Source organism: Falco punctatus (assembly GCF_963210335.1).
Source record: "Falco punctatus genome assembly, chromosome: 1".
Classification (NCBI taxonomy): domain Eukaryota; kingdom Metazoa; phylum Chordata; class Aves; order Falconiformes; family Falconidae; genus Falco; species Falco punctatus.
This window is the reverse complement of record NC_137580.1, coordinates 49529180-49557106: the sequence shown is the minus strand read 5'-3', so window position 1 is coordinate 49557106 and position 27927 is coordinate 49529180. Positions and strand designations below refer to the sequence as shown.

The 27927-nt window shown below is 41.3% G+C and overlaps 1 protein-coding gene across 9 annotated transcripts in view; it reads right to left on the bottom strand.

Moving 5' to 3' along the window:
* ABLIM2 (actin binding LIM protein family member 2) overlaps window positions 1-27927 on the bottom strand; it is a 145803-nt gene that overhangs the window by 112753 nt on the left and 5123 nt on the right. For 2 of the 9 annotated variants that reach the window (XM_080373465.1, XM_080373472.1), the window contains exon 1: window positions 244-27927. The exons of the other annotated variants lie outside the window; for them this stretch is intronic. In XM_080373465.1, the coding sequence (XP_080229591.1) occupies window positions 244-259 (16 nt within the window). In that variant the 5' untranslated portion in view covers window positions 260-27927. The remainder of the gene's footprint in view (window positions 1-243) is intronic. 9 annotated transcript variants of the gene reach the window in all.

Below are 27927 nucleotides of genomic sequence, written 5' to 3'. Positions count from 1 at the left end.
GAGCTGTCAGTTAAGTGCCAGTATGATTATAATTTCCAAATCGTCATTCATATAATCAAAAGAATATGAAGCATAATTTAAAATAAATGTTTAACCATCTTTCTCCACTCTGCTGCGCTTCCACGTAAACACAGAATAATTACTCTTGTAACGGTATCAGTGATTCAGCTACCACAGCTCCAGATGAAAAACAAGTCATTTCAGGTCGAGGCTCTCCAAAACTTGGGAATCATTGCACTGTACCTGTATCTTCCGGCATTCCTGCATTAACACCCCGCGAGTGGGGAAGGGCCAGGAGAAGCACCGCTGCTGGGTGGTCAGCCTGCAGCAAGGAGCTCGGCCGGAGCAGCCGGGGAGCGGAGCGGGAGCTGCAGCAGCGTGCCGACACAGCAGCCGCTGCTCCGGCACCAACGCGCCCAGGGGTCAGATGACTCCTGCAGCACCCACGCACAAGTGGGAGGCGAGCCAACACTTTGCTGCCGTGTAAAAATAGCGTCCTGCAGAAGCCTAAATATTGTCATGTCCACGGGGCAGGCCACCGCTGGCAGGGTCCCAGAGGGACCGGACGCAGGATGTGCCAGCAATGGTTGTCTTTGCATCAGGTGATGCCACCTTCCATAGCCACTGCAGGGTGGTGCTGGGCACCTGGGGGGAAAGGCTTAAAGAAAGTAAAACCTGCAAACTGCCCAACCACAAATCAAGAATATAGTCTGAGGTAGCTGGGGAATCCTTCTAGCCTCCCCCCTAGTCCAGGCGGTCCCTTCCCCCTGGTGCAGGGGGGCACAGCACCAATGTCGGAAGGAGATGCCATAAGCTCGTCTCTCTCCTGAAGGTGGTCAGTGAGACACCTGGCAGACAAAAATCTCTCCCCTGATTGACTATATGGAGTTGGACTATGTATCACTAGAATAACAGCAACATATTGAGCTATTTAAAGCAATACTTGCTTGCCCAATTATCACATGAATAGTCCACAAGGATTAAAATCTGTAGCTCTTGCTTTGGACTAGATTTGTATGAAGGTAATAACGTGGCTTGTGAACTGCAAAAGGGACTGATGGCTTGGAGAACAATCTGGCTAAACCTGGAGTAAAGTGCTGGGATAGGAACAGGATTGCACCTCTCTTTTTCACAATGATCTTTTTTGTTTCCTGCAGGCTTCACAAAATCCAAAACACTCTCGCCCCTCCATCACTCACCATCCTTCACCCCACTCATTGCCTACTTGATTACAAAACAGCTTTTTCTCTCCTTCAGCAAACAAAAACTAGGCAGGCGTGTAAATGTGAAAACAGGTCTTCACAGTGTCTGATGCTGCTGCGGGAAGGCTGTGAAGCAACACAGCCTGTGTAGCACAAAAAGCACAGAAAGTTCACTCTGCTATGCAGGTTGAAGAGTAGTTTGCACTGAATCATTAAAATGTGTGGAACTGATCCAATCTACGCGTATGTTGCAGGGTGAGTCTCCATCGACCTCAACAGTCGATGCCCAACCATTTCACAGAAAGTTCAATACGTTCCAATTTCCATCAAAGAACAAACTACTGTTTAAAACCTGAAATATTGCTTTTTTTTCACCATTTGGAAAAAAAAAAAAGGGGGGGTGTCATTTGCGCAAAATGAATTTCAATTTTTATGCATTAGTGAAGCTCATAGGAACTTTTTTAACCTCTTACCAGCTCACTGTAGATGAATTGTTATAAACACTACACAAAGGGGGTGGAAGCTGGTTGTTTTTTTTTTGAAAAGGCATCAATGTCACTAAAGCATCTATATGCAAACACGATCAAGTTTCAAAGTATTTCATAATGAGAACCCAGAAACAGCTGATAGTTTGTAGATCCTGCAGAAATGCCCATCACCTAAAGCAGAAATCAAGAAATCCCCTGAGTTTCAGAATGCTTCCCTTTGGTTTATTACTTACAGAAAATGTCTTTACATTTTGTAATGGATATGAAACAAAACAATTTTTGTCCAATATTGACTCCTGGGAACAGAACGAGCACTGCTATTAAGGACAGTTGAGGAGCTCTGACTTCAGAAATCTATACAGTGAGTACAGAACTGTCCTGGGCCATGCCAGACATAGTCCATGACTTCAAACAGCCCCCAGCTGGCAAGACCAGAGACCCAAAGAGCAGAACTGAAGATCCAGGTTCTACACATTGAATTAAAACTATGAATTATTCCATTTTTAAGAATTCTTATATATGTGCTATCTTGCAGCAACTGACTTCTGGCATTAAAACCTCACGGCAGTATTTTATTTTGTTCAGTACTGTTGTGCTGTCTGTTTGAGGCCAAATCTGTCCCTGCACTCTTTGGATCACCATCAGCCACCCTGTCTGAGCTCTCCAGATATTTGCAGGATTTGGCCTACTTATTTTTTTCCCAGCGGCTACTTCAGCTTGGCAGAAACACAGAAGGCACTTTGCTAAATAGCAACGCTCTGAAGGAACATAAATTAATAGGCAGGAAAAGTAAAAGTGCTTTCACTCCAACACAGCCTTTCCTCTGCTCACCAGACTTTGTCTTTTTCAAGGCTAAATGCTATATAACTTGCATTTTGACATTATATGACCATAATGCAGTCACATAGTGTACTAATTTGTATTTACAATTCTAGGTGTAATCCTCAAGCCTCCCCTGTGGCCTCCCTGCTTGGCCACAGCAAGCAGAAATCACACTCAGAAGAGCTCAGAGGGTTTTTGATGGCGTTTCTGTGAAATTCCAGCACCACTCATGGGCTTCACGAGCACAAAGCACAAGCCCATTGCACTTCATTAGTGTGATGGGCTGACTTGAGGGAGCGTGACAAGAGACAGCAGTGACAGCACCACAGGCGAGACAGCTCAGACACCAACTGCCTGCTGACACTCCTGCTGCAAATGATCCAGAAAGCAGTATAGCTTTAACCTTATTTCTCAAATCAACACGAGCCAAGCACCTGGAACGCCCCTGTTCCAAAGGTAATAACAGTACACTACCCTTGCTGTAGGAAAAGGATGAGGCATTTGGCTCCTCTTGCGACTTCAAGTGAAGTTCTGGAAGCCACAGCAATGCCCTTTCCCATCCTCTGTTTCAAGTTTCCTTTCACCAAGGTTACTTTACTGAGGTCCATGCCTTCACCGATGTCTTTGCAAACAGCAGCCAGACAGCTTAGCAACGAATTTAGGCCACTCTGAAATGGATTAGTTGGCTGCAAACTCTTTATAGCCTATGGTACCATTGGCTGTAAATGGCATTTTTAAAAGATTTCAGATCCATTCGTAATTAACTCATGTTTTTTTCTGTAATCGCTTCCCTCTCCCCAGTAAAAGTTAACATGAATATCAATAGTAACTGAGGGTAACAGTATAAAGCCTAAGCCTGCTCCTGTTCTTGCATGCTCACAGCACCTCACTAGACCCATTTTAAGCTTTTTTCACCACCTGTCTTTGAAAATATTTAGAAACAAGTATTCATTTTTTAAAAAATATGGAAGAATGTAGATGTTTTCCTTTACTGTAAAATATGAAGTACGTTCAAATCAAGATTTTTAAAATAAAATCAGAGCTAAACTAACTGAAATTCAGGGACTTCGTAATATACTACATGTACGTACCTGCCTGCATACACCAATTCTTAGGCTGCTTGGGATTTGCATAGTGGTTTCAATTTCAGGTTGGCCTGTATGGAGGCAGGAATTGGACCTGATGATCCCCATGGGTCGTTCCAACTCAGGATCTTCTATAATTTTATGAATCTATGTCCCTGTACTTCAAGTTGCTCACTAAGTTTCTAACTTATGTTAGAATGAGCACATATGACTGTTCCATAGCAAATGGAGACTACAAAGTCCAGTCTCAATACAGGGTATGAAATTTAATTTTCATTAAGAAGTCTAGAATTAATGAATTTTACTTTGACAATGCGGGAAAATACAAGAAATCATCACATTTCACAGATTCTTCTCAGTATGCTTCAAGGTATCTTTCCTTCTAAGTTGCAAAAACTGACTGCAGTACTGCTTCACATTCTTTTTGCCTTACAGTGATTAGCATTTATTTGTATTTTCTATTTATGATACCAAACAAACAAACAAAAATGCAGTACAATTAAGTATTTCTCTGTAATGATACAGATTTTGGCAATGCCTTATCACTATGACAAAAATAAAATTACAAAGCAGATGTTTCCTTTGAACTATCTTCATTTATTAGCTGAACTGATGTATTCCTTAGTGGTTGTGTTAAAAGTCAGCACTGTAGCTGAACGGTCCTTGCCCTCAAGCACCTATGATTTAAACAAAGAGGACAAAGCCATGGCAGAAGCGAAAATAAACAGTAAAAAGGTAAAGGTTTAACAAGATAAGAGTTGCATAAAGGGTGTCTCTACAACTAAACCCATGTCTTCCAACTTTATGCCCAGCCTCTCTTGTGTCAATCCCATTCCTGCTGGGAATGAACTCGCAGTCACCCAACCATGCCTTCGCCTCGGTGACCAGTCGCATCCTACAAAACTTTTCCTGCTCAGAAGCAGCCCGAGTTTAAACTTCTCGCTCTAACACCTCCATCCTCAAGTCCATGCATGACAAAACATCCCTCACCCCCTGCACAGCAATGAGCTGCATACATGGTCATCTTTAATGGAAACACACATGCAAGCAAGTCAGCTGAAAATAACGATCTGGGGGCTCTTGGTGCACGGCACTGAAGTCTAAGACACTGACGACGCTGCAGAGATTTATGAAGCAGGAAAACTTAAAATATGAAATCAGGTTGAGAATCCACTCCAAGCTCTGCATAACAGAGAGCAGGCAGCTGTGCTTGCTCCAGAGGTAACTGGGTCATGAGTCCTTCTCCGCTCCCTGCTATCTCTTGTGAATAAAGAGCTTCCTTCAGCCCTGAAATTTGTGATGACAGCCCTTGTCTGCTGGCCAGCAAGTCGGGTGAATGAAACCAGAACTTCTCCCACTCCCAGCTCCTTCTTCCCAGTGGGGACCTCTCTGCAGCAGATCTAGGTCCGGACCTAAGGGCGCATTATTCCCTTTTACTCCTACCTCCAACTGCAATAAAAGCACCATCTAATATTCTTCAGAAAACCGTACACATGAAATAGCGAGCAGAAATCAAACACAGAGCCTCGCAAAGCCTTTAGCAAAGATTTTATAATGGGAAAAAGTGGTACATCAAACCCATAAATAGGGTGCAAGAAAAAACTTGGGAGGACTGAAAAAAAAACCCACACCTGTCTCATAATGAGGTGACAGAGTACTGGCACACTGAGCAAGTGGTTTGCAAAGTGACACAGGCCAGAGGGTAAAGGGGTACGGTCTGGTTAGCAGTGAAGGGAGAACGAGAGCCACAGCGGTGATACCACAGGTCACACGCCTTCAGAAATGAACCTGCCGCACAGGGAATCTGCTGACCTCATGAAACTGATAGGGATGGCCAGTAACAAATGGGGTAGATGTTAGATAAGAAAAGATCTGCTTAACTAGAGGTCATAGGCTACCATTCACTGCGGAAAAACTTTATGTAATAAGGATATGGCAAGCAATGAACAAAAGGTATTGGTTTCTGAAAGGTCAGGCACTACAAGGCACTAATTGGAGAAAGGACTTGAGAGTGCAAGAAGGAAACTTAAACTGTCTGCTGAATACCTAGCAGTAAGCTGGGAAAGTGAACAGGATAATGGGATGTGTTGTATTAAGGGAAGGCATCCTGGCCGCAATAGGAACAGGACTGTAACAAGAACCGCCGAGATAAAAACTAGAATCTGAGCCCGGCCGTTTATGGGACAGAAATCAAAGCAGCAGAACGAGGCAATAAATGTCAACTAGTGTGGCCAAAAATTGCACATAATAGGCATGAAAGTTAGAAAAGCTCATTTATATCCTTTAATACAGGAGGAATTACATTACAATATGAATTTGACATTTAAGGGATTATGAATCGTGCAAGAAAGATGACAGGCATTGCAAAGACGCCAAGATCATTTTTGGGTATTTCTTCTGGGAGTAAATTAATGCATGGAGCAAGTTTTTAATGAAGGATTTTTCTGTGTGGGCTGATGCTACACACACACAAAGAGAGAAAGAGATCACTAAACGTTAATTTAGCATTGTCTTACATACAAAATTACCATTTAAATTGTCTGGATTTTTGATCAATGGAAATTTCAAGTGCTTAAACAGAGAATAAACTGAAGTATTAACTAAGTAATTAGATTGTCTTAAAGGATCTTCATGGCTTTGCTCTTCCTGAAAAGTTACATGGACATTGCCATAATTCTGCAATCACCAGATACCTATTGTAGAAAATTATCAAATGATAATGTGGGTTGGTGCTATTTAGAAAAAAGATTCAAGCTCTCATGTGTTTTAATCAGAATTCAGAAATTTAACTTTGGAGGTGTCTTACAAAGAAAAAGAAAAAGCAATGAATGCATATAAAACCCCGGAAAAAAACTGAAGATTTTAAAAGAGGCCTGGGACTAGGTCGAAGGAAAGACTTGTGTTTGAAATGCCACACGCGCAAGTCCAAAGCTGGAAGGCTGAAAACCCCCTTCTCATGTCTGCTCCTCAGCTCGTCCAAAGGCAGAGTACACTGATTTACCACTTCCCATTATCCCAACTGTCCATGGAGGACTGCAAGAACGTGCCTTTGGCTCTTTGGCTTCCCCCCTCCTTTCTACACGTAGTGGATAGTAAAGTGGCTATATATGCTAGTTTGTAGCTTATACATACCCTTTGTGTGAGTGTATGGTACTGAATGCGTTCCTCAGTGTCACCCAGAAAACAGGAGAATCTTCCATTTGAAGAGTTACTTCTTTTGTTTTCCAAGAAAACATGACTATAGAGACCTTTCCAGATCCTTGGCACATTTCACGGAATCAGAATGGTTTGGGTTGGAAGGGACCTTCAAGATCACCCAGTTCCAACCCCCCTACCACGGGCAGGGACACCTTCCACTAGACCAGGTTGCTCCAAGCCCCATCCAGCCTGGCCTTGAACATTGCCAGGGATGGGGCATCCACAGCTGCTCTGGGCAACCTGTGCCAGTGTCTCTCCACCCTCACAGTAAGGAATTTCTCCCTAATATCTAATCTAAACCTGGCCTCTCTTAGTTTAAAGCTATTATCCCTTGTCCTATTGCTACAGGTCCTACTAAAAAGTCTGTCCCCACCTTTCCTACAAGCCCCCTTTAGGCACTGGCAGGCTGCTGTAAGGTCCCCCTGGAGCCTTCCCTTCTCCAGGCTGAACAGCCCCAACTCTCTCAGCCCGTCTTCATAGGAGAGGTGCTCCAGCCCTCTGATCACCTTGGTGTCCCTCCTCTGGACTCCCTCCAACAGGTCCATGTCCTTTTTATGATGGGGGCTCTTGCTGGAGGAAACCCAAAGAGACACTTCTCCCCCGAGCCTAGGCTGCCTTGCTGCAAGACAGTGCAGCTCAGCCCACCTCTGATGCACGGCAGTACCAGGACAGGCATACATGGCCAAATACACAAGAGTGCAGAAATCACTCTTTGCAAAAAATAGGCTGTAGTCTCCAGATTAGGGACATCTGAAAAAGTGGCAAGGGGGGTTAACCCCAATGGATCCAACAGGGAACTACAGCTGCAAATTCTACATGCTCAGGGGCTCGAGCAGCTGTGAGTAGCTCCAGCCTTTGCACAGACCACTTTGTTCAGGTTTACAAAGCTGAGGAGAGAACCACTGAAATCAGGTTCAGGATGCAGACTGTGAATCCCAACTGTAAAGCCCTGGACAAGAAACCTGCCCCAGAGAGCAGAGGGCGTTTCAGACACATCCTCACCTTCAGCTCTCTGCATCTCGTGTGCGTGCACCCGATTCCCAGTGCTTTAATCCTTGCATTTAGCCCACAGTGACCATGACAGAACACATTTTTCTGCCTGCTTTCCAAATCCCATTCTCTATAAAGGGATATAGCTGCAAAGCAGCAGTCAAGTCCAAAGCCTACTTAAATACACTCATTTTGTTGATGATCACTGAGGAATTTGTCAGCAAAGTGGAGTGCTGTTTTGAAAGTAAAAAGATACAAAATCAGTTATTGGAAATGCGATGCTGTCAGACTTCCCCCTGTTCCCAGTGAAGCCCACCAATAAAACTGTTATTGATCTGAGTGGAAGACTTTCAATAGCATTAATTTCTGATCTGAATTCAGCTGAGTTTTGATTTTAGCAATTTATTCATCACTTCCAGAAAGTTCAGCCTTTCTCCTTTTTGCCTAAGGTTACAATTTCTCATCAGTAACACCTGAAGTGAAATTATGTGTCTGAGCTCACATTAATACAGTGAAACAAAGCAGAAAGGTAGGTGGTGGGGTTTTTTCTTGGAGTGTGTCTAAATTAATTTATATTCCTTATTGCTCAGTTTCAGCATAAGTAGCTCTGAAACTTTAAGAATCAATAAAAAAAAAAAGTCATTGCACTTTATGGCTATTATTGCTCTGCAGCTCCCTGGCTGGCTGATAATCACTTCTAGCACCTCCACTCAAGCCATATTCCTGCCCGTCCCCTCATCTTTAGGGCTATAAAGCTAGAGAGCCATGGACCGTTGGTCAGAAACTGCCATTTTGGTGCTGTTTCCATCCCCCAGGTCTGTAGCACCATCCGGGCTGCATCCCTGCTGAGCATCACTCCTCACACTGGTATCTACTCAATCTGTGTCATCAAATGGGGGAGGCGAGCAAGCACATTCCCTGGCTCGGAAATGAGCAAATGTTTGGAACTGGGGAAAAACAGTTTAGAAGGAATTTCCATGGCTCATTTCTCTTTCCATTCCCTGGTACAAACAGAATAATAACAATGCCTGCTTGTTGTAGCAACATCAAAAAGCAAAAGCAAGATAAAATAATGTAGAAAATTACTTTTGCTAGCCAAGCCACAATGAATCACCCCAATCATTAATTAAATCATAATTTACTAACTTTCCACTAATGCTATATGAAATGGTGTTTCTAAAAGGATTACAAGCAATAATTTAAGGACCTTTTCAAAGGTTCTTTCTTTTTTATGTTGTATTCTACAGCATATAAAAAGGTCTTAAATAATTACTCTGAAATACAAAACTAAACTCCTGGTTTTATTTGCTCTGCTTAATTTGGCATTAAGAAGGGATTAGCTAATGTTTTATTCCAATCAGACTGTTACTGCAAATATATACAGGTATTAACATTATTGAAGTGCTGGTACTAAAGTCACATGACCTTACACAGGTGCAAATTTGTTAACTTTGGTGAAGTTGTCACCATGTGACATGCTGTGACATGCACAGTTCTGCAACTAACACTTCTACTATCAACGGATACATTTTTGAGCTATGTAAACTACATGGCTTTTGACTGAGTTTTGGATTGCTTAATTTGCAACCTGCCACCTTATTCAGACAGCAAATGAGTTTTACGTGAAATTGAGTATTTTGGTCTGAAGCTTTAGATTCACCTTTTGCAGACAGAAGGGGAAGAAGCAACATCATCTGATAAAATTGTGTCTTTTTAAAAAATAAAGATATTGCACACCATTTTTTCTAGGTAATGCAATTCGGTGAAGTACAGATGAAAATACAATGCCAAATACCACGTTAGCCTCAGTCTCCTGATTTCAACAGGGTAGAAACACAAACAAAGTACGTTCATTGTGCTGAGGGAACAATAGTGGGATATGTGTGGGCAAGGGGCAGAAGATGCTGGAGCCCGCTAGTTCCCATCCAACCTCTGTACCCGGGCTGCTTTTGCATGGAGACCATAGTTTAGGAGGTGAGAGAAACTGGTGGCCAAGTTCTGGTCCCAGTGCTATGTCAAGGTGAGGCTGTGGCAAGCACAAACAAGAGCTGCCAGTCTTCACATTGCCTGTATTTACTTAGTCCAACCCACTGGAAAAGAAGGAAGAGCAGCGGGCTCGGGGGGGACCTCGTCACACTATTGCAGTATTTGAAGAGCAGCGACAAAAAGCATGGAGGTTCTCCCTTCACAAGGAGCCACACCGAGAAGACAAGAGACAAGAGGTACAAGCTGCACTGGGAGAGGTTTTATCTTGACACAAGAAAGAAATTTCTCACAGTGAGAACAACCATGCCCTGGAACAACTTCCTCAGGGATGTGGTGGCATCCCAATGTTGGAGGTTTGCCATATACAATTGGAGAGGGTGCTAGATAATCTCACCTAGGCTCCCTTTCCCGTGACAGGTTGAACCAGGTGACCTTTCGAGGTCTTTTCCAACCTGAGTTGTTCTATGATTCTGTGAATAGGTGTAGCCCTGCATGACAAAAAGGGCGGTTCATAAATTCCTTTCTGTTCACCAAGGGGGGAAACTGTAAAATATGGCTGGAGGAAAACACCAAAGAATACTTTTCAAGTCAAAATGAGAGAAAGCAAAAGAAATCATCTTGAGTTACTTTCTTAATCTAAATTTGCTCTTATTTTCACTGGGACCGAACCTTCTAAGTCCTTACATTCTATGCAAAATATACAATTAATCTATAATTGTAGTCAAGGCCTGGTGAATACCACCTACCTTTGCAAAAGCGTTAGGAAAACCTTTATCTTCCTCTGTCTCAAGAGAAGCCTTTATGTCTGTCCCTAACACAGAAAAGCCTACCAAGCTGCTGTGACGTGGGGGCTGGCAGCCCCACTGCACGCCCCGCTGGGCAGATGTAGGTCACTCCTCCCCCATGCAACGGGAAGGAAACAGGGACTTTTCATCTGGCTGCAAGCTGCTCCAATTGCCGATAATCCTATCAATTCAAGTATTTAATAACAAACTACTAAGATGACAATTACGCAGGATGCTGTTGCTTGACCTACATGCCGCTGAAACGAAACTCAGTCTGTTGGGCCATCATTGACACAACTGTCCTGGTTCATGGACTCAGCTCATGACACTACATGTTTTACCACATCCCCTTCTTGCTGCATGCGGGGCTCTGAGGCTATTTGTATTCACAGTCATTCCTCCTTAACCACTTCAAGCTCCCTTCCGCTTCCCCACAAGGGATGACCGCTTATATGAGCTATGCATTGATGACTCCTGTTTGGCCAGCTGGCATGATGTAGCAGTATAAACTATGCATAGCCAAATCTGGGAGACCATGGGATGTGGGGATACATCCCACATGCAGACAGCAAGGACAGTGGGTGCCAGTGTCCAATAAGCCCACACACAACCAAACCCACACACAGTTTAAGACAACTACAGGACAGGCTGTGGCCATCAGGTGCTGGGCTCAGCCAGAGAAGGACACTGATCAGCAGCCAACACACTTGTAACCAGCCCCATTTATCCCTAACTTCTCTTCACTTTCCCACAAATGTTCCTCCCTGACCCATCTTGGTGCCTCCTTTCCCCACCTTCGATCCTTTGCCTGGACATGTTTCTTCCCCTGGGCGCACAGGTTCTTTCATGGTGTCCTTCCACCAGCCCCGGGGCTCCCCATGGAGTCGGAGGTGGCGAGTCTCCCTTATTGGTTTTTGCGGGGCTGTGAAACATGGGAGCTCTTTTTACTCTTTCCCACTGCAGACCAAAGGAGCATCAGGACACAATCTGCCTCTGCTCTACTCCCAAAGTATCACAGAAAAGTACTGGGTTTAATGAGAGAGAAGCCCAACTTTAATGTCACACACAGAAAGAACAAGTGATCCATGCTACCGCAGCACATTACCAGTATTTATTTCTAAAACAGAAGACAAGCAAAGATAATTCACCTCCCAGTCCAAATATTCATAAAGTAAATGACGACTCGGACAGTAAATACCCTTTCTATGGCATCCCATTTCTCTCTGTCATTTAGAGTGACAGCCCTGCTCTCACTGAATTAAAAAAGGACAATTCTGCTTTGTAATGAATGAAATCAACATTTGCTCTAGTATGACTCGTTTTTCTGCACTGCTAAGCACTATCAGTATCTGTACTTCAAAACCTTTTGGTTTTAATAGTGTTTCTGTAGGAACAGGCCTGAATTTCCGAAAGTTATTTTGCTTTTCTGGGTACTTTCTTAAAACAAAGATGAGAATGTAGCACTAAGTGAGCTACCTAAGAAAAACATAGTCTAATGAAGTTAATCTGATCAAGCTGGAAGAAGTAAGTATCAATTTCACATTCAAAGCATGATATGGAACTCCATGAAAAGACCGATGAGGTCCTCAGGGTATGAAAAAATGATAGGATGCAATTGAATTATCTCAGCAATAGTTTCTTGCGTAACAGCTAGAACAAGGACACAGTAAGGGCTAACACGTTAAATAAGCAGAGAACTAGGAGCAATTCCTTAATGCAGTCCAATCCTTACATCGGTAATCATTTTAGCTACAACTGCTATTGGGGCTGTGCAAAATAAGATATCTTCTGGATGTGCTTCTCTCTGCTGATTAACCAACTTACTTGCACAAGCCAGTGAGACGTTAGGTGCCAAAAGAATCTTTAAATTAGCCGCTGTGACTTGCAGAAACCTAATTTGACCTAGCTTGCAAGCTCAGTCATTCTAACAACATATTTTTCATATTATCAATCACAAACCAGTCCCACCTCTTTAAGCTACTCTACTAGTAATACTTTCCTGTATCACTAAGCATTAGAAATTCCAGCACTATCTCAATTTTAGTCCCTGTTCTAACACTGAGCTGAAACAGGAGTTGAAAAGTCTGGTCTGAATTTCAGTTTGGAAGATGGAAACAATACATGCTTAATGCCTCAAGCCATATAGCTTGATGACCCCCGTCATGTTACAGTTTCATCACCTGACACTACACTGACAACCCAAGGCAGATGGGTTTTAACACCATGCATTGTATCACTGATTTCACAACAATGTTTTTAGACAGCTTTAGATTTCCAAAGCACCATGAGGAAGACTAACACGGCATCTTTTCCAATGGCAATTCTAACTGTCAAAGGAACAAGTTTTCAGTTCTTCACTCTATGAAAACATGAGCTTTATACAAATACAAATCGAGTAAAACTTCAGACTTCCCTTGTTTGCTAGGGGGACTCATCTCAGCTAACTTCAGGCATCCAGAAATTCAGAAGATAGGTAAAGTAGGTTCCCACTATCATAAAAGAGACATAAACTTCCCACTATGAAGTTTCCCACTGCCACCACAGGCTGGCATAGAACATCCTCTGGAAGCGCCTCTTTCCGCTCAGTGTTGGGCTAGCTCAGGCTAGACAACCAACACTGATATCTCTAGTCAGATGAGATAAATCCAAAACTGATTGCATAAGTGCTCACTGTTTTCTATGCTTGTGTAAAATTCTTTTTGGGATTGTGAGTTTATTTCCTATGCAACCTATGTCCGAATCTCCTAGATCTCACTGTCACTCAGCTGGCACCTCTCCTGATCCCCCTCATCAATGCTTCTTATGATTACAGGGAGCCCTGTAAGCATATGAAAAGCTTATTCTTCATTAGGAAAACAAAAATACAACTTTCTAAACCTAAGCCCGCCAAATTATTTTTTTAATGATTATACACAATTCTCAAAAATTAATGTTTTTTGGAAGTTAGATTTTCAAACAATTTGGGGATGCTAGCAACAACACTTCAGTACCAAGTATCAATCCATTACTCCAGCAATGCACTGTACCATTTTCTACCTTTTTGTGCTATTCTCCAAGTACCTCTGCATAATTATGAACTTATAATTGTGAATTATTCCAATTTTATTGGCTATTTAGTCTTTTTCTAGCCTCTTTCTTTGATTTTCCTCTGTAGACATGTATCCATTATCAATTGTTCACATTTTGGATGCTCATACTGGTAGAGTGTATACTAGTACGAATATAAAAAAATACGAAAAATATTAGCGCAGTATTTCAGCTGTATTGAGGTCAACGGAAATACTATGTAGAGACTCAAAGACCTCCATAGATATTTATCGTGATGGGTTTGGCAGGTAATAACATAGAATCTTCGGAGGAAGGATCATAATTACTTTGTATGTCTATACAACGCCAGCTTTTGTTTCCTGAAATGCTGCTGCCCATACCAATACAAGTTTAATCAGAAGGAAGTTAGTAATTCACAAACAAAATCACTCAGCAAGAACACTGTGTATGAAACTGGGCAAACATATTGTATTCAAATCAAAGATATTTTATATAAAGGTTTAAGCATTGCTTTTGGGCAAGAATTAACAATACGTGGCAACATGTAATAAAAATGAAACATTTTTAATTTCTAAGCTTTAAAATTAGGCAATGGAAGAAGTCTCTTTCTGAATCAGTATTCCCACAGTGTGACAAACTCTTATTTCCCAATTCTGATTACATAAGTCCAGGTTATAACCAAACATTAAATGCATGTACAAACTGTTGTCTTTAATGGTAACTCATACCACAACTTTACAGATTAAGTGAAAAAGACAGAAAGAAAATGAAAGATGCCTCTATTAGATGAAGGTTTGTAAAACAATAGAAAACCTCTGCATATAAACACCTGGGAACCACTGGCAAACACAGGTACTGCCGTGAGGACAGAGAAGAAGGGCCAGAAACTCACCAATTACTAAACCCAAGAGGAAGAGAAGAGCAACAGGTTCTCTGGAGTTGAGAAACAGCTGAAAGGGGTGTTTCTCAATCAGGAGGTTGCCTCCTGTTCTTTGGCCCTGTTATTCGCAACAGAAATGGCTTTTCTTCATGTTCTTTACTTAAGAAAATGTAATTTTGCAAAGCATACCTGCATTTGTTGTCAATTTTTCCTTTTAACCAAAATAATAAGTACCACCCCAAACAGTAGCTAACCATTTCTGAAAAAAGGAGCAACACTGTATCATTCTATGATTACTGTCTATTATCTAAAAATCTAAGATTTTTTGATAAAGTATTCTTTGTTTAAGAGGGTGTCATGGAGGTTTTCTATATGCATAGTAATAATATTACTGATTCATAAGTACAGCACTAATGCAGTGCCATTCAGTACGGTACCTGAGAAAGCGGCAGAACCCCTGCACCTCTAGTTCAAGAGCATTTTCTGCTATGCATTATAATTTGTTTCTTTTAAGCCTCCATTTAACTTTCTTTCCAATTGCAGGTCAAATCCGTCACTGAATTCACACCATCAGACCAACTACTGACAGTCTGCTAGCACGGTTATACCTATAAAGATGTAATCAACACTTATTTACAAATTGATTAGGCCAGTTCTGGTTGTGAATTCCACTTTACAGCAGGAAAACTGCTGTAAACTATTTCTTTGTCCTCCAGATAGGCAGCTCTATGTGTCTGACACTACAGCACTGTAACAGCAGTCCCCAAGGAACCTCCAGCTGACTGACAGATTTTCCCCTTCCGTATTTGGTCTGTTAATAATTATCAGAAACTAGGAAAAGACAGAAAATAAACATTATAACCAGTCTGAAAGCTACTGAGACATTTATTCTGTATGTTCCCTTTTCAACCAGTAAGATTACACTTGTACAAAGGCAGAATTATAACAATCACTTTAAAGAGTATTCTTCTACTCACACAGTAAGATTTAATTATTTTACTTAAAGCACTGATACAAAACCTTTCAAACACAGTCAGACCTCAAAGGCTTTAATGCTTATATGCTAATCCTAAACTCTGCTATGTATCAATCCATTTATTAGTTGTCTGATGAGGTATGGACATAATTAGAAAACGGAATAAAATAAAATTTGCTTTTTTAAACTAGAAATTGCTCTACCTTTTAAAAAAAAATCTTTTCTGCAATAGCTTTTACGATCATTTTACAGACAATTTTATACTAATGAGATTCTACCTCTCCTATAATTTCCTACATATTTTACATTCAGTCCACAATAAAATAATGGTCTCAAGATTCAACTTTAAATCAAGACACTATCTTAAAATTGGCCTAGTTGTAGTAACGACATACTAAATTAAAAATTGGAAGCTGGATACTCTACAATGCAGAAAATCTACAGAATATTGGAAATGCATTGCCTTTATTCTCAGGTCAGCTGCACAAGAGATTAGATCTTTTAATTATGTCACAGAATGGGAAATAGAAACCTTGAATCCATTCAGCTGTTCAGTTTATGACCTGGAGAATTAAATCTGACCCCTTACAAAATACATTAAAGCATCATGCACACCCCAAAACATAACTATGGTTTTAAAAGTCATGTAACTCTCAGCTGGTATGCCATTATGCTACAGAATAATTGAGTTTCCACTGAAAATATACATGTCTGTATTTTTTGGAAGTGCTACTTGAGTGTCCCAGAAGCATTGCCTTGCTGTCCTGCTGTAGCTTTAAATGTAATTTTAATCATGGCAAAGTCAAGTTTAGCACTCCTACACACTATATTTAGAACCACAGAATAATTTAGGTTGGAAGGCACCTCTGGAGGTCATCTAGTCCAGCCTCCCGCTCAGCACAGATCCCACTAGATCACATTGCTCAGGGCCTTATCCCATCCAGATCTGAAAATCTCCAAGGATGGAAGGCCACCACTTCCCTGGACAACCTGCTCCAGTGCTTTACCACCTCCTTGGGAATTTTTTCCCCCTTTATATCTAATCAGAACTTCCCTTGTCGCAAGCTGTCATGGTGTTGAGTTTTGCCTTTTGCCATGCACCTCTGAGAAGAGCCTGGGTCCATCTTCTCTACAGCCCACGAGGAGGAGCATGAAGACTGTGATCTTCTCCCTCAGCCTCCTGAAGGAGCCTGGCTCCTGCAGCCCCTTCTTGTACACCCAGCCGCTGGTGGTCCAGGCAACCCATTCATGGACCTTTGCCACTTCATCCCAGTGGCAGGATCCTGGCATGACAGCAAAACAGATTTGTCTAAAATCCCTCTCTAACACGAACATCATCACAAGTGAGTGAGGACACACACTTTAAAGCAGAATGATTAAAATTAGCCTTCCAAACTCATATTTAGCATCTATCAAAAAGCCACCTGGAGTTCAGTGCTATTGAACACCTTTAACTTGCACCATCTTTGCTCTTCCAGGTGTTTTTTTTCAAGGCCACCTTACATCATATCATACTACATGCCGTAAGTAATAAAGCAACACTCTTCTCTCTGGATCTGCCATAAGGAACTTTGAGTGTCCTGGGTGGGTCAACATTTCTGATCTGAACATGCAGCTTTAGATCATTGGACTCTAACAGAATAGAAGCTAATTTTAGGCACACTCCTGTATAAATGGCTAAATGAATGACTTTTTTTTTTTTTTTTAGACAAATTCAAAATAAATTTATTTTCCTAAAGTGCTATCAATCACTATGAACATGCAGATTTGCAGCAGGCTGGCCCAAAGACCAACCCTGAGAACTCAGTAGGAATTTAATTACAACCCTACAAACCAAACATTAGACACACAATGACCTTGGCAATCCCACCATCAAAAAGTCACAGTGAAACAGAGAAGCCAAGCTTTTTAAATCTATGCCTAAATCAAACATACAAAGAAACCAACCTGGTTTGCAAAGTTACCTATTTGACATTGCAATTTGCCTTAGAAATAGGAGGCATTTTGTTGTGACAGTAAATACCAATGCCACCTAACCACATGCCTATGTGTCACAGGCGTTACTGCACAGGTATCCAGTTTCCAGCCTCTACGCTCTGCACAGGTTCTTTGCAATTTAAAGAACAGGCAATGAGATTAACACTGCTAATCTGGCTGCATTTTGAAATTTGACTCACTCTTCGACACGGGAGCTCTGGGAATTTTGACTGCAATATAAGTAGTATTGTTAAGTCTCACAATTTTATCACAGCCTTGAAATACTTGACATTTTAAATTAAGTACCATCACTGGGAGATAACTGATTATGCAGCAATCTGTTCTTTATTTTTATATTATTTTAATTCAGTTCTAGCTGTCTTTGTTGCAGAAAAAAGATTAAAGGTTTTTAACATTTTATAAAGTCCCCTCATCTGTGTCCTGTATGAAAAACATGAAATCCAAATGGTAAAAAAAGAGGCTCCAACTTACATTCTGGTTTACAGACCCTATTGCTTGCGATTTCTCCCTTAACCATTCACACGTGTGCACATGGGCTAATTAATAGATACAAGATTTTTGCTTCTGCTTGTATATTATCTGGTAAACTAACGATACTACAGTATTAAAAAAAAAAACCACAAAACATTAATATAAGATCATTTAAAGTCCTAGAGATACACTACAATACCTTGCTTTAGAGCAAGAACACCAATCATACAAGTTTTATTGGGAAGATGCGTTCTCAGGGTGTTGGAAAGAGCAGATGCAGTAAGACGGGCAGCTCACTGACTGGTGTAGCCCCAATGAAAAGGAAAAATATTACATGAAAAAAGAGAAAAAATACTCCTACAGCAAGTGATATTCTTCTGGGATGCACCAGAAATGCCCCCTTTCATTCCACTCACTGATTTTACTGCTGTGGTAGGGGAAACAGGACGGTGGTGACAATGCCCACAGCTGAACAACTCCTGCCTAACCAAGGCAGGGGCCAAAAGCACCTCACCAACGAGACTGGTATAAAGGGACTCAAAACTGCCCCCCAGTCCTCCACCACTTGGAGTGAATCCTGAGCAGCTGGATCCATCCACATCTTTTGCCATAATACTTAATTCTCCAGCTCGTAGTCAACTGACGGAGCAGATGTCACCGAAATGACTTAACGCATTAAGCTGCTATTTGTTTAATTCTAATATGGAAAATGTGTCACACTTCACATAGTTTAGTATGTTAATGTACCACCACAGCATCCTACAGAAATGTTTTTTAATTCTATTCTAGCCCTATTTGCTTATTGATTTTATTTTAAATCATAATTAAAATCTGTTTTCTTGCTTCCTACTTACTTTTTTAAAGTGTGCTCTTAACTTCAGCTTCAGTTTCCTCAAGCTGAATAAACACAACTATTACCTCAAACAGCTAATGTCCTAGCATATTTTATCTACAATTAATTTGCATTAAGTGACATAAAACAGATGCGAACTTTCAGATAACATATTCTGACAATAATTTGCAGCACAATAGTTCACAGATGAGGGGGCTCTGGGGGTTGAACTTTACAGAATAACATTTTAGTATCTACGTCTGTACAAGAAAGCTGACCAAAGCTAGATTTGGAATTGGTCTCTGAGTACTATTATCAATAAAAAATATCTGAAATCTAAAATATTCTTATTTGAATCAAACTTTTTTTAAAAACAAAAGATTCTTCAAATTTTCAACTCAAGCTGTGGGGTAGCTTTTAATAACTGCAGCATGAAGTTTTCTTATGAGTATGTAGTTCCTTACGCTTCAAAGGGATTATACATGACAAAGAGTATATCTACTCTCAAACTTGAAAATTATTCACCTCAAAAACATGCAAGGAATCAATTTCAGAATAGCTATTAAAACATTATTATGAGCATGACAAATGAGGAATTCCAAGCTGTAAACACAAATGTCCACTTCAAACTAAAGGTGCAACATAATGCCTCCTAAATTTAACTCTTCTGTGGATTTGCATCAGATGTTGCAGAGCCTTATTAGCTAGACAAACTATAAGCATGTATTAGTAAAATTAATCCTCTTGCATGTAGCTGCACTCCTTCGATAAGTCAGCATCCCTAGCATTAGCAGTCCTGGTTTCTTGAGACTCTCTGGGCACACATAAGACAAATTTAACTTGCCAGCGCCTTACCCTGATGCTCTGCCATGGTGTATTTTGACAGGCATTCCCTACAGGGGCTTAGGCTTCAGGCCTGGCTTCTGTTTCATTGGAGGCTTTGTGTCAATAGCTCTGAAAATAAGCCTCATGAATTTCTCAAAATAAACTACTAATTTTAACAAATTTTGGAGTGTGCTTTTCAAAATATAGCTTCTGAAACAGGCTCCTATGGTTTGAACGTTAAAGCCCACTATTGTACAATATTAAGGATTTCCTGCAAAGAAACACCGGGCTGCATTTTTCTTTACACCAGGTCCATTCAGCTTGACAGCGATCAAACCACCGCTCCTCACCAGCAAGACTGCAACCACCCACCTGCACGGCAGGCGCAGGCACAACCCACTGTGAGACACCTCTGGAGCCAAGGCCAAACATTGGGAAAAGGCTTCAAACAACACAAAAAGCTGAAATGACTTTGTTCAGAAACGCAGTTCTTCATAACCACCTTGTGCCGGTGCTGCCTTTGGCCCCACATGGACACCCCCCCGTGTGACCTGTCTGCTCCATGGCTCGCCTGAATGGCTCTTGTTACGCAGATGCTCTTTCCCCCAGCACTAAATTATACCAGTGGTTACACTCTTTTGGAATGATGACATGATCAAAAACTGACGACAAACACAAGAATATAGGAACTTGATGCTGGCATACAGAGAGCATTATGGAACAATCAGCGTAGTGCACTTCAACCAGATTTTTCTTAAGACGAACTTGGTTGTTTCAATGTATTTTGAACAGAAGTGCCAAGTGGCTTGGAGTAGGCCCACTTTATCTGGACAAATGTACCCAGTAAACACACTTGACTCAGTACAAGCCCCCAGGACTGAAATAATCTTCACCACAACAACTAAGCTTTCAATCACCAGGGGATACAAAAGCTGACATGCATTATCAGTCTGATCTGGAACGGATCACAAATATTTTCCAAATTATCTATTGTATTCATGCGACCATGACTGATGAAAGCGGCAGAAATTGAAAAATTGGAAAGTTGCCTCCATCCCCAGCTTCCCTACCCAGCTGGAAAAGGGAGACAGGCAAGCAGAGAGAAAAGCAGAGGCTTTTCCACTTTTCTGCACATATCTATAGCACTGGCCTTCAGGGGAATCTTAACTTAAGCCTGCCTCTAGAGGAAAGAGCTGTATGTTATCTCTTTGCCGTGTTACAGCACCTTTAAAGAGCTTTGAACAACTGGCAAGTGACAGTGGCAGCTGCTGGCAGGGGTCTGCTGGGACAGGCGTCACTGTGGGCTGCACAGATTCCTTGGTGGGGCTGCATGCTGGTAGCTCGGGTGCCAATACATGCAGCCTTTTCCTACCATGTAAAAATAAATAATAAAAAAAAAAAGAAAGCATTTTCCATGGTTAGGGTCTTGTGGGAATTTTTACTTTCATTTTATACGTGCAGTCTTATCTGATGGGTGACATCAGTTGCAATCCTGATTTTTTTTTTTTTATTTGAATGAAATCTCTTCATGGACATGATCCAGAGAAAAACAAAAAACCAAGGGGGGAATATGTAGGCTGCCTGGGGCATGGAGATAACTGCAAGAAACTAGCTTTGTTGCAATTGGTTTTTACAAGCCTAACTCTTCCTTCCCTCCTTCCCTCCTTGAGCTGCTGAACAAGCTAAGGACCGGACATTATTTTTCAAAACTTAGCAGAAGATGGCAATCAAATTAAGTTTTCGGCTTCCTTTCTTACTTCTGGAGACAAATGTCAGCCACTCATGCCAATCACAACAATAACCCAAAATGTATTAAGCCTTATGCATGCGAAGTCAGAGCGGCCTAAGGGATGCAAGATTTAATTCAGACTTCGGTATTTCAGATTCTTCTCCTCTTAACTAATCCTACCAAAGAAAAGTCAAAAATCTCTTCTCAGCTCTCCTGTGTGTACAAGCAAACTCCCCTCTCTTGTGAGCGTTTTGCAGTCAATTGACCAAAAATATTGTTTAAAAGTTAATGTATTTGAAAAAATACGCAGCATCAACAATACCTTAACGAAATTCTACCAAAAAAGAAACCCTGACATCATAGAACATATATGTAAAGAGTGACACATCCTACCAAAAAAAAGGAAGGAGTTCCTGCAATATATGGAGAATCTTCCTAAAGAGATGATGTTATCTTTCAGCTTGGAACTAAAAATAGTATGGCTGTTTATATAGTACACACAGCCAGAGACAGCATCTCTTCCCAAAAGTTTCCAAACAACATACACTGCAGTCAGATGAAATACAGGAAATGTATTAATATAACAGCAATTACCCCATTAATTACATTATTTGTACTTAAATAAGTTCAAATCTTTCATTGCATTAATAATTTCTTTAAGGCATAGCATTTTAGGATGCTTATACAGAAGTATGCAACAAAAAGTCTACATTCATTGATAAAGAGACTTTAACACTGACAGCAAGATGCAATGGTCATCTCAGAAGCAGCAGAAGAGATTGCAGCCTAGAGACAAAAAGGAATGAAACACGTAGGGCAACTTGTTTAGGGGTCAGTACAACAGCTCTCCTGGACGTGTAGCTCTTAGTGTCCATCCAAAGTCCCCTCCTCCCTACTGCTCAAGTGCTATACATAGCTGTCAAGTTGAAATGCCAAATAGCTTGTGACCAATATAGGTTCTTTGGTAACTGTTAGTTCTTCATAGTACCATAATATCAATGCAACGGAAATACTTCCCATAGCATAGATTCTGCAACAGCATAATCACCATAGTTTCCCTAGAAAATTCATAGGGGCTACCTGATAAACTTTGGTCCCTTGCCTTCCAGCACAATAGTCATGACCTGCCTCCCAGACCCACAGCATGGAGCCACAGGGTGGGCTAAGACTACGAAGCTTGCTTTAACACATCAGGGCTTCCTATTTACCCACTGCTGAGGTCTCTGTAAGCAACACCGGAATCGCAACTCCTTAAAATACATTCACAGGTTCACTCATGAAAAATAGGTTCAACTACAGAAAACAGAATATTTTTCTTATTTTTTTTATATATATATATATATGTATAAACCAGTACAGCATTTTCTAAGCAAGCAGAGTGATTAGTACAAAAATGGAAAAGCAATAGGTTCATTATCTTTCATTGTCTGAAGACAGTTCTGCTTTTGCAAACAACTTAGTATCGGGATATGTGAGTGAAAACCACCAGGTATGCAGAGTAGTAGAAGATTAAATGGTTTATCAACAGAATTTGACCTATAACACAGACAATGTCATAAAAATAATTTAAACAACTAGAACTGATTATGAATTTCAGAGCTGAAAGCGGTGAGCTTTTGATGTCCACAGTGCAAACAGCTATACTGAAAGCATTAATCGCCCTATTAAATACATAATTACTAACCTTAGGAAACATGTATGTGATCAAAATTACCAGGACTGCAGCTAGGACTGCCTCCAATATATAGCATTCCTATGTATTTCCAAAATTTATTTAGAAATATTTAGAAAGGCTCTGAGAAGCTGCCTTTTTCTAATTCACGACAAGACAGGTAAATCAAGCAATTACCCAACCAACGTTATGGCAGCTTCTGACAGCTTCAACTTAACAGCCAGGCTGCTTCTGCCAACTTGAATTTGCAGCTCGTGCTGTTTGCTGCTCTCTAAAGCAGGCATGACTACGGCACATTTCTAGATCTATATAGACCTTATGTGCTTCAGAGACAAAACAGAACACCCGGACGAGCATTTCTTCAGAGCTGGCAGCATCAGACTCATACTCTTCACAGGACGCAGACCATGTTGTTCTCATGGAATATCAGCCTCGACCTTGGAAAAAAGGTCAGGCATATCACAAGTTAAAATTACAGATCTATGGAAAGACATGTGAAACAAATGCCTATCGCTTCAGCAGTTTTCCTGAAAATGTAGCATATCAATTCAGTCCAGAAAGACTATTTAACCCCAAAGTTTAGAAATAACAGGAGCTAAGGGTCCTCAGCACAACCTATGTTTGAGCCTTAAGTCAAATCCAATTAACGATATAGACACAATCAAATCTTCAGCAGTGTAACTGGGTAGCTCTGTTAAAATATTAAGCTCTACTAAGATATAAATAGAAGTTTATTGTTAACTGGCTTTCTGCAGACAATAAAATTTAGGCCACGCTACCAAAAAAAATGAGCTAAAATCCAGTGCTAAGTGATGCATCACTTTAGTACCATCTTGAAAAACATTCATGATCAAGGTAGACAAAATTAGCCACCGTTATCATTAGTCCCCCAGTCAGGACAATGGACGCAGCTGGACACAGGCTACTGGGCTACACAAACATTTAATCTGAGCTGGCACAGACAGCATTATGATCTTAAATAATGAGGATAAATGTGGCATACAGCAAACTGAAACACAAATGCTTATTACTAAAGGTCTTCCGGTTCGTAAGGAAAAGAAGCCTTCAAGATGCTAAAGAACATTGGTTGTTCTCACAGCCAACAGCATGCTAAGACAATCTCCAAGATGCTTGCTATCTTAGTTTTGTACCATGAAAAGCCATGGCTATTAGAATAAAGCTGTTATAAAGTTCAAATCTAATTCTGTACTAAGGCACATAAATAAATGCCCCGGGTTCAGAGCGACAAAACACTGCAGCTCACAGTGGTTTCACCCATGGGTGGTAGATGCTTAGCACTTCTTGAAGTGCCAGCAGTGATGGAGAAGCCAGATGTTCACACCAAACTCTCTGTCCCAGTTCAGGAGGGGCTCTGGAGCTGCACATACATAACGTACGGGAGAGATTTGCATCTTTAGGCAATTGTTGCATCTTTAGGCAACAGATAGTTCAACAGTGGTACACAAACCCTGTTTCTCTCTAGGGCCTGGTGCAGGAGAACATACAAGTGTTCCTACACGAAGCTGACACTAGTTTTTCTCCAATTTTCCGAGACAGGAATGAACCATCCAAACACGGCCAGGAAGACTGGTTGGTAAATGGCCACACAAAACATTCAAGATTAATCAGCCTGTAGATCTCTGTAGCACCTCAATGGGAGCTCTGCAGTCACAGTTATGGATGGCTTCAGATACCCACAGAAAATTCTGGATCACATGCCCCGAGGTCCAGTTCACAGCAGGGCAAATCTTCAAAGTTAGGTCAGGCTGCTCAGGCATTTGCCAATCATATTTTGAAAATCTCTGATGCTGGAGATTTCACAGCCTGCCTGGGCACCCTCCTCCAGGGTTCAGGCACTGTCACTGTTAATTGTTCTTCTCCTTACAACCAGTGGGCATTTCCCTTGCTACACCTCCTGACTGTTGCCTCTTGCCATTTTTTCACGCATCTGTGAGAGAAGCTTGGCTCCACCTTTCCTCCACCCACCCATCAGCGGGATGAAGACCACAAGTTAATTTCCCTTGGCCTTCTCCTCTCCAGGTGGAACAAAAGTAGACCTCTTCACCTCTCCTTCCACACCACACACTCAAGTGATGCACACTGAAGCGCCTCTCGTAACACTTGCTGCACAAACCCCGGTAGGATTTGGGGATGGACTCTTGTTGACCAAGCAGGTGGAAACACTGCACCTGAGTATACACTAATAGTCACAGAGAGGTTTGAGATGGCATGCAAAGCAACGCTGCTTCTCATCACCAGTATCTACCTACTGTGTGCGCTCAGGCACGCTTCTGTCACTGTGCCAAGGCTAACGGCAGAGCGAGGGGTTTTATTTAGTCTGAGCAGGACAGAAGCTGCTGAGTACGCTGAGGCCCCGACCACAAGCAGAAACCCTACAATTGGCACTCTTTGAGCCTGACTTATAGCCAGGTTAACAGGCAGCAGAACGGAGAGCATATGTGCAAGTCACAGGGGTGAGGTGCTGGAGTCGCTGCCAGACACTTGCTACAACTCACAGTACAGACATACGCAGCCCCAGCTGTTCCCAATTGCCTTGTATCCTGGTTATGGGATTTGGCTGCAAACCCTTTTCTATTCCCATCTTCCTGTCATCAAAGGTAAGAGCGGCAACACAGCCCGTTTCTACCATTTCCTTTGGTCTCTGTGCTCAACACAATTCTATATGCAACCTTCAAGGTTAGATCCTCTGTACCTGTACTGCATCTCAAATTGTAACCGAGTGATTGCTTTAATGCCACTGGTATTGCAAAGCCAAAGGAAACACCGGAGCAAGGCAAACCCTACAAGACTCCATAAAGCCAAACTGGTCAGCTGAACTCTTATCAAAAATCCTTAGCAGTCTGTTACACGGTAAATACCCCTTTGATTTGCAGGTCCCAGCTAAGGAATACTTAGATCAGCAGGAGAAGAGAGGTAACGAATGTGAAAACAGACCAAAGTAAATGAAAGTAACTGAGATGAAAATAGAGAGGAAACTGCAAAATTACTTTTCATGACTTCTAGAGCATTCACATCATTTTAAACTGCAGTATTTGGAGCAATCTGGGACTTACAGATCTATACCTCAATAAACTCTCTTGACAGAGGTAAAAATAAGTCAAGAAAAAAAACCTCAAGTGGTCTGTGATAAGAACTCTCCGAATTAATCACCGCATGTAAGGCTGCCTATTCATTTAGTCCCACTTCATGTTGCCCAGCAGGAAAGTTCCCAGCATATATTTAGACATCAACTAGTAAACTGCCTTACGTATTACTTCTGAAATTCCCTGCTATCCATGAAACCTCCAGTCCCACATATGTGAGGGGAAGAAGGTATATGACCTATTTTCTAAAGCGACAAAAGCTCTTGCATGACACACTGAGCAAAACAGGTTCTGTGGCTGCTTCTTCATATGATATGCATCAAACTTTAACTCCTACTTCACCAAGTATTTCACCATCGGAACGATAGCACAGAGATTCAATTTTACTTTGTCATCCTCTGAAACAGACTTGAAGGAACGTAACTACTGTACGCTTAGTGCTCCACATTTATACCATATCCAGTTATTTCACTCCATAAACCAGTAAATGTAAGGAATTATTTTTTTTTCTCCTTGAAGCTTAAACAAACTTGGCAAGAAGAAAGAGGAAGAACGTTGGACAATCACACTTCCTCCTCTTCTGAAGTATCAGAGTACATCATGCTAGGAATAAAATGATAGAAAAGGTACTTGAAAGCTTCCCAAGAACTGAATGCTTTATTTGTGAGCAGCTACTACTACACAGTAACAACAGAGATACCACACTTGTTCCACAGATCCATCATGAGGAGCAACTGCAGTCTGTTACTGTTTCACAATGACAATACTACTTAAATCTAAAAATAACAGTTTCTAAATAGCAAAAAAAAAAAAAAAGTTTTAATTTTTTAAAAAAGCTGTAATACAAGAACAGCAACATTTTTAAAATATCACTAGTGATCTCCTACAATTCAGGAATGTTTATTTTTCATGGCCAACTGCATTTAAACTTTGTTTTCCTTTGACTACAGATCAAGCAACTTGTCCAATAGGATCAGCAGTATCTCCAAAATAGAGTTATTGATCAATCTGACTAATGGCAGTGGAAGAATTATTTGCTTTTACAAAGCGGCTCCTAAAGCAGACAGAAATACTCACTGAATGGAGTTTATATTCCTCTCACATTCCTTTTCTGAAATGGAAAAATAGATAAATGTGCTTATTGCAAAACAATACTCCATCTAGATTTCAGAGCACGAACATCAACTAATAAGCTGTTGAAAAAAACATTCCAACATTTCAGATGATAGCAGCTAAGGACCCTGACACACTGCTAATGGATACTGACACAGGGAATAATCTAAATTCAGAAATATTTGCCTTAAGGTTATGTTTAAGGATGCAAACAGCGAGCCAGCAAATCGTCCAATAATCTCAAAGGCTGATCTGCTGCCCAGCATCTGACGCTGGGCTTGTGCAGAGACACAGCTCTGCTGGCTGTGCCCCCTCTCATCCTGGCACTTCCAGAGCTCTGCTTCCAAAAGCCCCAGGCAGCACAGCCCATTTCCACACAAATATGTTTAATTCATTACTATGAGTGCTGGATGCTTGGTTTGAGAACCCACGGTCCAAAGGTGAGCTAATGGCACCAGCAATCCCCTAGCACGATGGGAAAATGCAGCAGTGAGCTTGAAGTAACAACAGTCCAGAGAGATGCGTTTCCATTGCTAAAAGCCTGAATTTGTGTAGAGGGGGAATGATTTGTCAAATGAAGCAAATCTAAAACCAGGGTTTCCTCACTTCTTGAAGCTGGCATGCCCACTGCTCAGAAGAAGGTAAGAGAGGGAAAAGGTGTCCTCAGTAGCCCTGCTTTGGTTAATTTTTAAATTTTCTTTACATTTATTAGCCCTATTGGGC